This window comes from Chrysemys picta, chromosome 5 (genome assembly GCF_011386835.1).
Source record: "Chrysemys picta bellii isolate R12L10 chromosome 5, ASM1138683v2, whole genome shotgun sequence".
NCBI lineage: Eukaryota > Metazoa > Chordata > Testudines > Emydidae > Chrysemys > Chrysemys picta.
The window spans coordinates 74114368-74129694 of NC_088795.1; the positions used below are offsets into that span (position 1 = coordinate 74114368).

A 15327-nucleotide genomic window follows, 5' to 3' on the forward strand; every position below is an offset into this window, starting at 1 on the left:
ACGACTCGATTTTAGACTCCAAAGCAAAAATGAACAAAAATGTTTAAATAAAAACGATCCAGGACCAAATTATGCCTGCTTTACTTTTCAGTTTAGTCCTATCTAAATCAGTCCTTTCAGCAAAGCGAGCGAGATTTGGTCCTGTTATATTAGACTAAAAGTATACATTCGGTTAAAGCCTTAGAGAAATATACTATATGTGCATATATATAATATACATGGTATAAACAAAAGTTCTGTATTGATTTCATACACTTTAGCTTCTGTCCTTGTCTACTTTACCTATTTTCCAATTTAAATATGTTCATTTATTGAGAAAGGTGTACTGCAAAAGTGCATGACAAAGATTCATTGTCTGTGTACTCTTAAAATCTTTTGCTTGGTAAGGTACTACTTGAACATGATCTGTTGTTGTAAACGTGTTTTTATCACACTGTAAATTACTGTCACATTGACAGACCAGCCGGAAATGTAAATCATTTCATATACCTAAAGTTATGAAAAAGTTTGTTAAGTTTCTGGATCCTAGGAAGGTCGCTGTGCTGCTGGATGGATGGCTTGGGAAAAAAATTGTTTACTATTTTTCCAAGCCACAAAACGTCGACAAACAGAACTGCTGGCTCCATAGTGCCTGGGACTTTGAAGAGAGCGAATGGACAATGTGCAGAGTCCTTTCCTATGACACCCAGGCCAAAGCCACTTGGGAGGTCCTCAGTCCTAATGCAACCACAGCTAACTGCTCCCAACAGGAGGCTCTATGGATCAGGCAGGGTCACAATTATACTTCTGCTAAAGGCAAGAACTTAAAAAAAAAAAAATGGGAAGCGGGTTTGGCGGGGGGTTGACATCAAGCCTTTCAATTCACCAGGGAAAAGAAAGACTGAAACTTGAATTTAGTGGGAACCTTTTACCAGGGGTAGATGCATGAGTAAAAATATACTCCTTCCATCCAAGCACTTTTCAGCGGAAAAGCCCCTACTATGGAGAACTGGGCTCAGGTGCTCTTTAAGAAAAGTTTTTCACAACCTGTATGTTAGCTATTGAGGATCATGAAATAAAAAGTAGCATAATGTGGAGAAAGACGAGCAACCTGGCTTAAGTGTCGCCGATTTTGCAGACACAAAACTAGGTTTGTATCGAGTAGATTAAATATAAGACCGCACCTTTGTGTCTGTGTATATTTGTTCATGCGACCCCCTCCCCCCGAAATAATGATAACAATAAAGCAACCCCTTAACCATGAAACATTTTTTGTGAGAGGTTGGAGAGGGGTTCTTAGAAAACATCAAAGGCTTGGTATCTGATTTTTCTGTGACAGGATTATGATTGCTTTGTTTTACTTATTTATATTTTAAAAAGTGACAGAGCGGAGGTTAGACAAATGTACTGAAATATTGCAGCCTGCATAGAACCACTGAATAATATGCCTTGCCCAAGATCACTCCTGTTTATTTAAAAGATCTAAAAATCAAGAAAGAGCAACAAAAAGTTTGTTTTCTTGAAGATTCACCTGTTCAATTACAAACCGGTCTAATATCAGGCACGGTTCAAAAGCGGAGTCACTGAGCCCCGCTTTGCTGCAGGACAGCATGGTATGAAATCCCCGGCGAAGCCTTGCAAACCCACACTCGTTATTTGCCGAAGCAACATTACAGCGACCAGCCTCCGCCTCATTCACTGCCTGCCAAGAAGCTGAGCTGGGGATATTTTTAACTCGAGTATTTAGCTCACGTGTTGCTAGCTCCCCCTTTTTTTTTTTTTTGGTTAAATCTCTCCGTCAAAATCTAGTGAGCAAGATTCACAAAACAAACAGAAACATGAACAGAAATCTACCAACTGCGCAAAGAGAAAGAGGAGTGTTTACCCACTATTCTGAAGGGAAATTTGCGCTTCCTACCTGGTAATTCAAATAGCATCCTTAAAAGCAAAGCAAACAAAACAAAAAGTATAATTCAACGTACTGCGAGGTAAAGCACTGAAATGTGTATTTGCTTTAAGAACTAACTAATGCAACGCTAAGAGCGTCATTATTTTCTCCTGGCGGGACAGGACTGTGCTGTTGAGAGCTACATGACATTAAATTAAATGTATAATTCTGTGTTTGATCTGCAAATGTTGTGGAAATTACACCCGGTCTGTTACTTACACACACAGAGTAACACTGAGCCAGCCAACAACGTCACAAAGTACTAATCTGGATTAGTCTCAGCGTGTGAGTGTCCGGATTCAGTCTGAATGAAGGGAGCAGGGCGCCTTCTGCTTGAAGAGGTGTAAATTCCTGGGAGTTCTTCTGAGCCTGCTTTGTGGGAGTCAGGGACAGGAACTGCTGCTAAAGGTTGGTTGGTTGCTGGGCCGGCTCACACGCGGTCTAGGGGTATTTGCTCGTGGTGAGTGGAGGTCTGTGCTCAGGGTTCCGTCCCCTATCCACCCCGAAGCGGATTCCCCAGGCTCCCGTAGGACAACGCTGGGATCAACTGGATTCCTGTTCCCCTTAGGCGGGACCACCTTCCACCTCCCCTTTGCTGCTTCCCCAGGAACCGCTGGTTAACCGCAGAACCCGGAGCCCAGGGGAATCCCTCTCCCTCTCCGCAGATTCCCAAGGCCAGACTTCCTCGGCCTCTCTAATCGCTGCAGAAACTCGAGGCGGGTTTAGGCCTGGATGACTGGCAATGAAGGGGGCTCCTTCTCCGTGAGGTTTGGCGCATCCCCGGGGAATCACAGGCGCAAGAAGGGCGGTTGAAGGAATACAATCATCTCCCGCGATAGAGGGAGCTCAGCCCCTGCCCGGAGAGCTTCTGCACTTACCTGCGGGTTCTCTGTCCTTCTTGCCAACCTCTGTTCCCATCAGCAGAGCAGCGGGGCTTGTTGTGGTCACAAGCGGCCGGGGACAGCCTGGCAGGCCCACAGTTGGCACCCAGGGCTGGGACCAGAGGGAGGCTCCCTAGCAGAGAGAGCCAGAGAGAGGAAGCGAAAGGAAAACTTTTGTTCAACTTTTCCCGATTCAGCCGAAGTGACCTGCAGTATCTGGAGAAGGTTTTTGAAGACGTTTAGGAGGGAGGGAGAGAGTTTTCTGCTGAGAAACTCAATCTGCCATACAGTAGCGGCTGCATCTGGGATCTGTCACAGCTGACAGCACCACAGGGCACAGACATGATCTTCTGCACAACACCGCAACTCCCAAAAATACCCTCCTCAATCAAAGGGTGTCTGGTGGACCTGCATCACGCTCCTTCGCCAAAAGGGGGAAATATACCTGGACTAATTATAAAAAAACACCCTTCCGTGGCAATTTAATAAAATAAAGAAATAATAACAGTAATAATAAGGGATGAAGGGTGATGTCATATCTTGATGATGCAAAGGCCATAAATGTAAGAATTGGCTTTGTGAGATTCCTCAGAATGACTTTAATGAATAATTTCAGAGACAGTTACGGCTTTAAGCAATTACTGAGCGCCTCTATGAAAACCAGATTTTAGAAACGTATGAAGGACAGTCCAGGCCAGGCCTTTTGCTAGCCTAACATTCACCCGGCACAACAACACAAGCACAGCTACCCCCGCCCCTACCTTCCAATTCTCGATTTCTGTTTTTGAAAAGCTCCTTCTCATACTCTGCACTGACTGAACCCACTACGGGTTTAATTCGGCTAAACGGCCACTCGGGTTGCTCTCTTTCTCTGGCCCCACTATTCAATCTTTGCTCAGGTATTGAGTTCCCCGTAAGAAGATCAGGCCATTTGGAATATGTTTGTTTCAACAGACTAAACAAACTTGATGCTGGCTTGTTTTTGAATGATGTTTTATTTTTAAAGCTCTTTCTCCTCCTGTATTTTATTATAGTTGTTTCTTTGTCTTTTAGACCCATTTTTAAACCTCTATTAGTTTGCGTGTATATACTGTTTTGTATTCATCATACGCAGCTCTGTTAGCCAATAGCAACATATGGCATATAAATAGAGCCCCTATAGGAGACTCAACGGCTCTGTAATCTCCACATGTTTATTCAATATACGTGGACGGAAAGAGAGTCTTCTGCTATACATTAAAATATCGCTGTCCATTTTTCAAATACTTTGGGCTGCAACACACCCAGAGAGAATTCTCCTTTACACGCCATTCGTGATTAACAAATAAACAGGTTCGAAATACAGACTTACTGAGCTCCATTGTTTCACTAATATACTATTGCTGGTCTCAGAAACGTACTCCTGATTGTATTATTTAAGGGTAACAAACCTAAACGCCAGTTCTCTATTGACTGTAAGCGCTTCTGGAATTTTTCTTTCTTTCTTTCTTTCTTTCTTTCTTTCTTTCTTTCTTTCTTTCTTTCTTCATGACAAGCATATAGGGCCAAATCCTTTTCGCTTCCTCCATGCCTGTCGTCCTTATTCCATTCATGGAGCCCTCATTAACGTCAGCGAGAGACCATATGCAGCTGTAGGGCTAGCAGGATTCGGCCCATGGTCTGAATGCACACATTCTGGTGATGTATCTGATGATGTTTCTGACCCAAATAATGCAGCTTCTCAAAGAGAAGGGCCCAGGAAGGCATCAGACAACTTTTGCCTTGCACACCATCAGTGACAATTACAGAGCTCTCTCGCACAGCTCTGACATGGGATTTACTCAGAGTTTTGGTCAGATTTCTTTTTTACTTTTTTTTGTACAAGCCCCAGTGCTACATGTTTTCTTTATGGAGGTGGTAGGGAGCCAAACGCGCAGCATACCATTTTCACTGATTTAACAAGGAAACGTTCATTTTCCTTTTGAGATTATAGATGGTAGAGGTTTGTGGTGTTTTTTGCTGGAACAAAGCTAGAAATGGGATCCCATAACCTTTTAGGGGCACATAGGGCTCTTTCGCTTGGTGATACTATTTTACCCTGAGACGTTAGTCCTTCAGACAAATACGCCACCATTATCTCTCGCCTTTAGAGACAAGATCAACATTTTTTTAACCCCCCCCCTCTCTATATGACAATAGTGCCGCTTGAAATGTACAGTTTCACAAGTGGCTGTATTCTTACAATCCCTTTTAAAGGATTGGAAGTGGACCCCAAATGCCAAAGTTGTATTTTATTGATTTTTTTTTGCTTTATTCTCCCGGAAAATGTCACCTAACGTGTAAAATGATAATGATGATGATGCAACAGAATAATATAAAAATATCCCCATAACGTGTGCTCATTTTTTTAAAATCCCGTCCCATTGCATCCTGCTGAACCATGCACAAACATGCAAGCTGTTAATTATTATTAGACCCTCACTGCCCTGAAGTAAATATGATTCACTAGAATTTAATAGCAGGTGCAAAGTCATCTCTTTGCCAGCAGCGCTAGCGTTCATTGAGGTAGGAAACTCATTTTGTTTTACTAAAGGCTCCAGCTTGCCCGGCTGGTTGTAAAACGGACTACATGTTGGATAGCGGTTTTGTGCGTGGGGGAGCCTGAGACACAGATTCCTGGAACGTAAAAGTTTCACTTTGCTTCACTAATTTGTTCCTGCCAATACATAAGGTGGAAAGCTGCCTAGCTAGTATTTACTTTGGAAGACAGCGCTCTGATCGAATGCAAACGGAGAAAGACTCCACCGCTAACACTCGTGCAGGGCATTTGCAACGTGGAATGCACTAGTGTATTTCCCTGTTTCTGATGTTGGCAAGAAGTAAACAAACAAGCTTGCCTGGAAATCTCAAGAAGCAAAATCCTCCGAGCTAAAAGTAAAGATTTTTGTTTTTTTTAAATCCCGTCCCATTGCATCCGCATTCCAGCGGGCGGACTGGACTTTAGATAGAGTTTGGAAAGCATGGCAATGATTGCACCCAACTCGAGAGCAGGATGGCTCCTAGCCGTCTGATCTGACGTCAACATGTCTCTAGGCTCTTGCTGCAAGATAGAGGGAGCAGAAATGGGGGAGGGCGGGCTGTAATCACTCCCAGATGTCTCTAATAGCAGATATAAAGACGTATATAGTGCCTAAGAATAAATTTGTAATCAGTGCTCTACAATCTGATCATCAAAGCAACAAAATTTCTGGAGGAAAATGGGGGGAAACATCATACTGCGTTTGGGGGAAGTAGGGGGAAGGGCCACAAAGACTTCCCAGAAAGCAACAGGCCTTTCGAATCTAAATGCTTTGTAGAATTTATGTGAATATATAATTCAGATAACAACTACGCTTTAATCTCTATTATACTGTGCAAGCTGAAACAGCTGAGCAGTAATCGGCCAATTAGAAATGGAAAAGATTGGAGCTGGTTTTGAAGGGGAACATATTTCATAGCCTGCAAAAAATGATAAGCGCTAGTTATTACAGAGTGGATTACAGTCGCAGAAATGTGGGATTCGTTTCCTTTCTATCACTTAATGAAGGGCTTTTTTTGGGTAGGGTTGAGGGTAGAAGGATTTAAAATATGTTTTCAGGCGCAAAAGATAACATTTTATATCATTAAAATGGTGCAGCGTCATCGTGGGGCTCTTGCTCCATGTTCGTTCTCTGAAACAGCAATCTTGGTGCTTTTCCCATTTACATCTGGAAATTTCAGCTGTCGTGCCACGGGTATCCACAACCTTTATGGAAAGGCCCCATTACACCTATCTTTGACGCCATCTTTGAAAATGATAAATTAACCATAATTATCTACTCGGAGATGGGGCACTGTAAACTGATAGGTGAAAAATCGGTTATTCATATTCTCTCCTCCTCCTTCTCCCCCCAGGAAAACATAGATTATATGGAAATCCAACAGCGTGGAGTGCTCATAAAACAACCAAAAATGACAGCCATGGCACCGAAAGAACGGTATCAACTATCTTCATCATCCCGGGGTGCATAAAACCTGAAGACTCCCACTACAATTTCTGCTATTTAAAAATCAACGAGCTTCCTTTTTAATATCCAGACTCAATAATATTGCATCAGAATAACCTCAGTGATGTCATGTTTACATACTTTCCAAAGTGATTTGAATAGTAGAAAACGTAGGCTTTGCACCCCACATAGTGCAAATGCTTTGAAAAACATGAAAAATGTTACCTAAAGGTAACGTTCAAGAACAATTATATCACATACTAGACCTAAGCTATCCTGCAGAGAGAGTGAGAGTGAGGATCTATCAATAAATCCAAACTAATGCTACTAATACGTATACTGTTAAAACAGAAAACAGTTTCCATTCCTACATTTGAACCAGCCATAAATTCTCTTGTTTCAATTTCACTGTAATACAATTTCACTGTAATATGTAAGCTTTTAGGAAAATAAATAATATTTTTTAATAAAAATATAAAATGTGTCATGCCCTCATCCATTTGTTATTATCTGAGTCACAAGAAAAGTGTAAGGACAAATTCTGCTCCCACTTACACCCAGATAAGGACCCGATCGACCCTACTGAAGTCAATGAAAGTTTTGCTATTGACTTCAGCGAAACCAGGATCCGGATTCCTAAATCTGGAGTAATTCCACCTAATTTATACTATGGATTAACACCAAGGTAATTGAGAGCAGAATCTTCCCCATAAATATCTCAAAACTACTCATTAAAGTTTCTAGCTTAAACAGGACCTTTTACATTTATTTTTAAGAATCATTAGTGGTATATTTCCATGTTATTTTACATTAAAGTCGTCTCCCTTTGCTCGCCTCCAGATTCTACAAACTCTTACTCACGTGAGTAATTCTTCTCTCTCCAGTAGTCCTACTGAATTCATTAGGACTACTGGGTGATTAAGGGTTTATAGGACGTAATTTTAAAGTAAGGTGTTTTTGTTGCTCAAAAGAAAAAACGAAGGTTGTTTTTGAGGCAGAGGACACAGATAACATTGTGAAATCTTTTCCCAAAACAAGCAACGTAGCAGTATTATATAAAATGACCGGTGAGGTACTTAAAATATTGTATAAATACTGAAAATGTTCATAAAACTTTTAGTTTGTATAATTATACAGTTTGGCTTTACACCTCTGTTCCTCATTCTTAACTTTTCCTCTCAGATTACCGGTAGAATAATATGGAAAGGCCTAGCAATTATTAACTAGCAAGAGTACACTGATATTTTTTCCCAGTACCATCTGTTCATAAGTGCCTTTGTATCAGCGAACAGTCTGTGTCACTGAGTAGTTATCAAGGAGGGCAGACATGGAATATATGAGGAGGTAAATATGTTTAGTAATGACCTTAAGAACCTAGATACAGTTTCTTTTAAAACTCTTTCCCAGAGAGCTGGCCGTACGGCTGTGGAAAAGCTTCTGGTTCACCATTCAGAATGTTATCAGCCACACAGCTCCTTTAGGAGATGTGGGGCCAAGGCACACTGACATCCCAATCTACCATCAATTTACCTTCCACCGCCCTGCTTCCCCATTTAGCTTTTAACGTCAAAACCTACATTTTTGTCGGCTCCGGCCTGTCTAGGGCTCTTGTGATTTAGCTCCAGGAATGATTGCTCCTGAGAAAATGGCAACATCCTCATTACCAAGCAATTAAAATAGATCCCTTTTAGCGGGTCCAAGGGTACAGCCAGTTTGAGAAATGAAATGCAAAGGGAGAGTTCATTTTTCGTGTATAGGAAACGCCAAAAAGGCTACTATCTTCACAATGGCATCCTGAATCTGCCAGAGACGCGCTGGATCGTCGGGCTATCATGTAGCCAGATACAGATTACAGCCCTGCATGGCGCTGGAAGTAAAAGGAAGCTGTGTTCCTGATTGAGGAAAAGGACAGACCACAACGAAAATACAGTTGTAAAGAGTATTTTCACTAGTGCCTAATGCAGCAAGACTTCCGTTGCTCCGTGTTTCTAAATGATTGGCTTGTGCTTAAAGATCACAAATTAAACGCGTGTATTAAACACACAGCCAATGGTATGATGATTCAGTTGATCGATAAAACAACCGTGTATTTGCAGACAAACAGTTACCGGTTAATACTTCTCTAATCTGGAGTTGTAATTAGTAGCATCTCGATATGTCTCCCATTGTAATAGCTGCACCATTGGAGCCTTTAACCTACCTTGGCGACATTAGCAACGTCAAACACAAATGGAGCAGGGGGAGATCTTCCACTATCAACTGGGAAGCTAGCAGGGAAGGAAAAGAAAACAAAAGGGAGACTCTTCTCTCGAAGTGTTATAAACAAAGGCAAGTGTCTGTAAACATAACCCTACGCCCAAACACAAACCCAGGCTGCCTGACCCGAAGGGAGAAAGGGCACATCACTTTTGCTTAGTTGTTCTAACCCTTCAACCTTCCTATTGTCAGAGAGACTGGCAAACGGTGTAAGGGCTCTCTTATCTTTTTATGGGCAATTGCAAATCTACCTACTCTTATTGTCAGAGCTGGCCACAAGCCACTTAATTAGGCACTACCATAAAGGAAGGAGAGTAGGTATATACCCCCTGAACCTTGTAAGAGAGCCAGATTGATTTAGATTACATTCGTGCAAGAATCTGGAGGCCACAAAATATTAAACTGAGGTTTATAGTACAGATAGAAACCATTTTCCATAATCCCTGAAAGCTTCATTAGGTAAACCGCTTGTTTAAAAGTTTAGCAGTTTACAAAGCTGGATTTCTAGGTGTAAATACAATAGGAAGTGTCCAGTCCTCAGAACGCTGCAATACACTCAACATTTGCTTTGGTTGGACTGGCAAGGTGAATAGTCAATTTCGAGGAATGGTGATGGACAAAGATGATAGTTTTTAACTGTTCAGATACAAAGGATGGAAGATGGGATTGAGGGAAGCAATTTTACGTATTAAAAGTAAAGGGGCAAATCGCAGGCAGTTGCTAGCCTGGAGACAGGAGAGGATAAAAAAAGATGTGCTCACTGTGGCAGATTGGAAACGTGCGGCCCAAGAGAATGTTGGGAACCACAAAGTTAATATTAAGTTCACTGCATCTCATTGTAAATCTTGTTTTTCCCTCCCAAATCCCTTGCCTTGTTCACTATTTCTTACTTGAGGTAAAATTACCTGTTACATAATCACTTATAGCAAAGCTCTAAGCTTCCTTTGCGGACTCTCAGTCCTAGCCCATTGAGGTGGCTGGAATCAAAGTTAGAGTCTTCTCTATATAACCCTATACAACATCTTTCTCGTTCCGGGCTTCCCGTGCAGTCACCTCGGGAAAAAGATAACTAGCTCTGGTTGCAGGAAATAAGCGCCAAGAAAGATTTAATCAATTCACAACACTTCTCTCTCCCTCACGCACACTTTTAAATTACAATTTTAATATCGAAACTCCTAAAATTTTAATATCGAAACTCCTTATATTTCAAGTGACTCGTGTTTCAAGAGTTCTTATTAATGTAGGAATGTTGTCTTTCTTAGGAAAACATGCATATCAGTAAATCTGATTTGATCAAGGTTTGTACCTATGTCCATTTCCCGTTAGCATTAAATCTCATGCCTGGAAAACAGTACCACAAGGAATTTATATTTAGCGTAACTGTATTTTTTCCCTTTAACACGCGCACAGCTGGTGAGATCCTCCCCCCCCTTTCACTCGATGACTTGCTTAAAATAAACTTAGAGGCAATCTTTATAATTTAGTTTACTTCCGAATATCTTAAATATTATGAAAACTATAACAACGTTGTTATTTAAAAACATTTGAGGTATAAAACATAAAAAGATTTTTTTTGTAAAAAACACACACAGTGGTTTATTGAATACTTACAACGTTTACACCTTCAATATTAATTAAACTCCACTTTTTCCCCCCTTAAGGACGGAAGTGCACATAACAAATAGCTGCTGAAAACATTTTCAAATACTGAACGACCACAACAAAATTACCATAGTAAATACCAAGCCAACTGAAACATTGGTGCAACTGTTTCTGTTGAAATATAATTTTATAATCCCATGAATATTTATATCCAAAAGGCCATGTATTAAAGATACACTTCACATACACACTAATGCCAGGGAGTCTTCCCCCCTTTCTTTTCTATTTTTCCCCGTGCGTTCTATACAAACAGAGAAATAACATTCACGAAACTATTGAGACGACATTACCCCTTACCAAGTTGGAGTTTCCTCTTCATATTAAAATATGGAATGCTTTTCTTCGAATATCCACATTTTGGGGGGTGGGGGAGAAATTGCACATAAATAAACTGGATGATTCCAAATACAAAAAGTCCCCTCAGATCAAATCTCTCTAATGAGTCTAGGAGATTTCCTTGAGTTCTTCAGTCTTGCAGCACTCACTGCTTGAGCTCCAAAGCCCAGACATGTTGCGGCCAGCCAGTCCTCCCTTTGGTTTTCTTATCGTTGCTGCTAACTGTGCTTTTCAATATTTCATTCTGGGAAGACAGCGTGCAAAAAAAAAAAAAAAAAAGAGAGAGAAACAAAGCAGAAGTTTAGAAATTATATTCCTTTACCTTTTACGTAACCTCCGCCACCCACTCTTTGTCTTCTTCCCCCTCAGAAGAGAGAAATCTAAAGCTGGCGATAGAAATCTACAAAGATCTATGCAGCCTCCTGCAGAGGCCTCCAAGCTACATGACTTTCGGCTAGAAAACTTGACAAACAAACGCCCGTTTACGGGCTTTTCGTAGAAAGCTGCGGGTACTTTTAAAAAAACCCACACACCGGTTTATATGTTTCGTTCTTTGCAAAATAGCGACTGTGCTGTTAGTTTGCACCGATCGCGATTGTGGCAAGCGCGGCTCATTTCCAAACGTAAACAAAGCTTCTTCGGGTTAAAAAGCCACCTACAGCAACAGTCAGAATAATCACAGCCTGCTTTTCATTGTGGGCTTCTTCAGGGTTAAGCGGCCCTCCCCGATCAGATCTCATGAGTGCATATTTTATTTCAAATATAAATTACATTTATATATCATACGGTATACACACACACACTTGAGGTTTCAGTGGAACATTAACTTATAAGAAGACCCGAATTACAAGTAGGTCAATGATGAACTTTCTAGCTAATGTCAGCATACCACTAAATAACAGCATTGTGAATATATTATGAGAAGTGCACATCCATTCATATAAGGCCCGATCCTGTTGTGTTCATTGAGGTCAAATCCCTATTGAAATCAGTGGGAATTTTGCCTGAGTAAACCATTAGGCCTACACCAAGAGTTAACATCCACATAAAAAATTACTTCGCCTTAAATTAAAAGAAAACAAAAGAAAAGAAAAAAAAACTATAAACAATAAACAAAACAAAACAAAAAAGCATAAATCACAATCAAGAATAATCTACAGTGAAACGGTGGGGCTGTGCATTATTTGTCAAGCATTATTTAAAACTGTGCTGGAGTTAAATTCAAGTGGTACATGCCTTCCCTATGAGCAGAGTTTCTTTTATTTGAACAGATTGCAGGGTGCTTCTGGGTTATGAAAGGTTGCTTGTGGACAGGACAGAATTATTATTAGAAATTGTAATTCAAATAACACCGTGTGGGGAATGGAGTAGAGGAGGTATTGAAGGGATGCTAATGTAAAATAAACTATTCAACACTATAATTTATGATTAAGACAATCGTGTGCAGCTGCAAGGAATGGTTTAACTATTATAATCTGACCCTACATCCGATTTTGCTGCAAGCTATATCAATTCTATCACACAGCAGATGCCAGTTTCCCATCCCAAATACATTTAAATTTTAAAATCACCCCTGGTCACTTGGGGCTCCTGCACCGAAGTGAATTAAGTCTTCACTTCCCTTTATCAGTGATAACATATATGCTTATGGGTACATCCATTAATACAGATTATAGGTACGCGTACTTGTACACACCATATATCATACACGGAAACCCCATAAACATTCATTCATATCCATTAACTAAGGCACACAGTGTATGTTACCTACATCAACTTTCCTACACTCAGCGCTGTATATTGGGTGTGTATGTGTGTGCAGTGTAATAGCATGATGTATTTCATTTGGGATACATTCTGTGGGATCTGGAATGGAGCCTGGCTGACCAAGCAGCCTCTCCCCAAGCCAGATGTGCCCAACACATCCGGAAGAAAGGACGAGCCCAGAGTACTCCCTCGCAAACAACAACAGCCTCCCCCTGTGGATGTACTGACCAGCTCTTTCTTCCTCTTCTCCTCCTTCACGTCTGTCTTCTTGATCTCTGCCTTGAAGGCCTCCGCCTCCCCGTTCTGATCGTCCTTGGCTAGCAGGTCCATGAGGTAGGCGATGTAGCTGGTGGCCAGGCGGAGGGTTTTGATCTTGGACAGCTTGGTGTCGGCAGGCACGTTGGGGATGCACTCCCGCAGCTCGGCGAAGGCGCTGTTGATGCTCTGAGTCCTGCGCCTCTCCTTGCGGTTAGCCGTGCCCCGGCGCTTCACGGGCCGCGGCCCCCCGAGCCCGGGCGGCCCGCTGCCCGGCGGCCCCCCGCCGTAGTGGGAGTGGTCGATGCCCGGCGCGCCGCTGGCGTACTCGGGGCTGTAGGACAGGGCCATGCTGTAGTCGGGGGGCGACATCTCCGGGTGGCTGCTGATGAGCCAGCCGTGGAAGTAGGGGTTCTCCTCGTGGCCGCAGCGGCTGGCGGCGGCGGCGGCGGCTGCGGCGAAGGGGTAGCCTTCATGGTGCACCACGGGGTGGTGGGGGAAGCCCCCCACCAAACTCATCCCCGAGCCCTCGCGCACCCCACCCCTGCCCCGGGACCAAGCCTCCCCCCTCCCGGCCCGCTGCCTCAACCCGCCCTTCGCCGCGGTCGCTCCCCCGCCTCTTCTCAGCGCCTCTCCGGCCGCCGGCTCCCCATAGGGCGCTGCAGAGTCCCGCTCAGAGCCAGCGCGCTCCCCGATCCCCGGCCGCTCATGCGGCGCGTCTCCTCCGCGCGGGGCCTGGCGCTTCGGCGCGCCGACAAAATGGCTCGAACCGCGCGCTGCCTCCTCAGCGCCGCTGCCCCCGGCTCTGCCTTCACCGCTGCGGGGGTGTGTGACAGGCACCCGCCTGGCCTCCAGCAGCGCCCCCGCGCTGTCGTGCTCCGGCTTTGGCTTTGGGCATGAAAGGCTCTGGTAACGTTCCTCTCCCCCTTGGCCGGAGGCTGCTCACTGGGAGCCGAGCGCATCCATTCCCCTGGCCTTCCCCTCTCCTCCCCGCTCGGGGGCTCGGGCACCGGGCAGCCCGCTGGCCCGCAAGCAGCTCGTCTCCTGTCCCGGCTGGTGGCTTTGCAGAGGAGGAAGGTGGCGGCGGCGATTCCCCCAGGCTTGGTGCTGCGCGGGGCACTGGCACAATTTCCCAGCACGATCTCCATGTACAGCTACATCTTTCGGGCAGCTCGTGTTAATATATGTCGTCAGAGGCTTCCTCCGCCAATCCTGCGCGGCAGGGGCGGGGCCCTCGGCGCTCCGCAATAAAACTTTTTGATGTTCGCGTTGCTAATTGCCGAGCTCCTCTTTTAGGATTGGCTGCCCCGTCATATCCCTAATATAATTAAAACAAGGGAGGAAAAAACTTTTATCATGGAGGCAGAGGTTAATGCAAGTGTTTAGCAGATGCTGTTCGGCAAAATCTTCTTTTTAAATAAACTCATTAAAACAAAATATTGGATCATTTCAACCCAGGTACAGTATGTCGCCGAGAATTTTGATGGAAAAAAATAGCGGCTCGGTCAGTTCAGTTATTGCTTTACAAAGTGCTTTGTGTGGAACTAGCAGAGGAAAACATAAAAAACAGCTTCAGGAGGCACTTGCCGATTAACCAATGGTGATATACACACACCAGAAACACTCTAGCTTATTGCTAGTTAATGCACACAAAGAGCTCACTAGCAATACGTTTTCATGCAGAGAGAAATGCAGTTATTATGGATACTCAGTAGACATGAGTTTCAAGTACAAAACTATTGGATCTGACTTTATAGCAACTGACTTCTAAAATAAGCAAACAATATGGTCAGGGAGATGGTTTTCAAAGAATGAGTTGCTTTTAAATAAGAACAATAAAAACAAATCAAACGATTCTCTTCCAGTTTGCTAAGTTAATGTACATACCACGACATCTATTCATCCGAACCAGTTATATGCCTGAAATCAGTTGCATGCTTGTTTAACTAGCCTGATTGGTAAGTAACCGAATATTTTTTACAGCATGTTCTGAGCTTATTTTCTAGCTTTTATTAACAAATATATAAATATCTCTCTGCACTCCTCCCTCACCAATAAAAAACAACAACAGGCATCTGTGGAAAGCAGGTTTAGTTATCGAAAGGGAATAGTTAAAGTTTTGTTTAACAGTCAGGCCCGGAGGAAATCTAGTAGATATTTAGCTATTTTGGTTTTGTAATCTTGAACACATTATAACAGGAAAATGAATCTCAGGTTGTAATTCACAGGGAAACTGGTA

General features: G+C 43.0%; 1 protein-coding gene and 1 long non-coding RNA gene across 18 annotated transcripts in view; one reads left to right on the forward strand and one right to left on the reverse strand.

The window, feature by feature from the left end:
• Positions 1–14244, reverse strand: part of HAND2 (heart and neural crest derivatives expressed 2) — a 43317-nt gene extending 29073 nt beyond the window's left edge. For 10 of the 17 annotated variants that reach the window (XM_005300054.4, XM_065596601.1, XM_065596610.1 and 7 more), the window contains exons 1-2: positions 13062–14244; positions 2806–11310 (exon numbers count right to left, since the gene is read on the reverse strand). In XM_005300054.4, coding sequence (XP_005300111.1) covers positions 11212–11310; positions 13062–13607 — 645 coding nt within the window. In that variant the 5' untranslated portion in view covers positions 13608–14244 and the 3' untranslated portion in view covers positions 2806–11211. Of the gene's footprint in view, positions 1–1868; positions 1918–2146; positions 2369–2805; positions 11311–13061 lie in introns of all 17 variants that reach the window. The other 7 variants (XM_065596608.1, XM_065596604.1, XM_065596616.1 and 4 more) reach the window with 2 other exon arrangements.
• A 74-nt stretch (positions 14245–14318) lies between these two features.
• LOC122172349 (uncharacterized) overlaps positions 14319–15327 on the forward strand; it is a 36005-nt gene continuing 34996 nt past the window's right edge. Inside the window, exon 1 of the long non-coding RNA XR_006172585.2 lies at positions 14319–14546. This is a non-coding gene — a long non-coding RNA (uncharacterized LOC122172349). The remainder of the gene's footprint in view (positions 14547–15327) is intronic.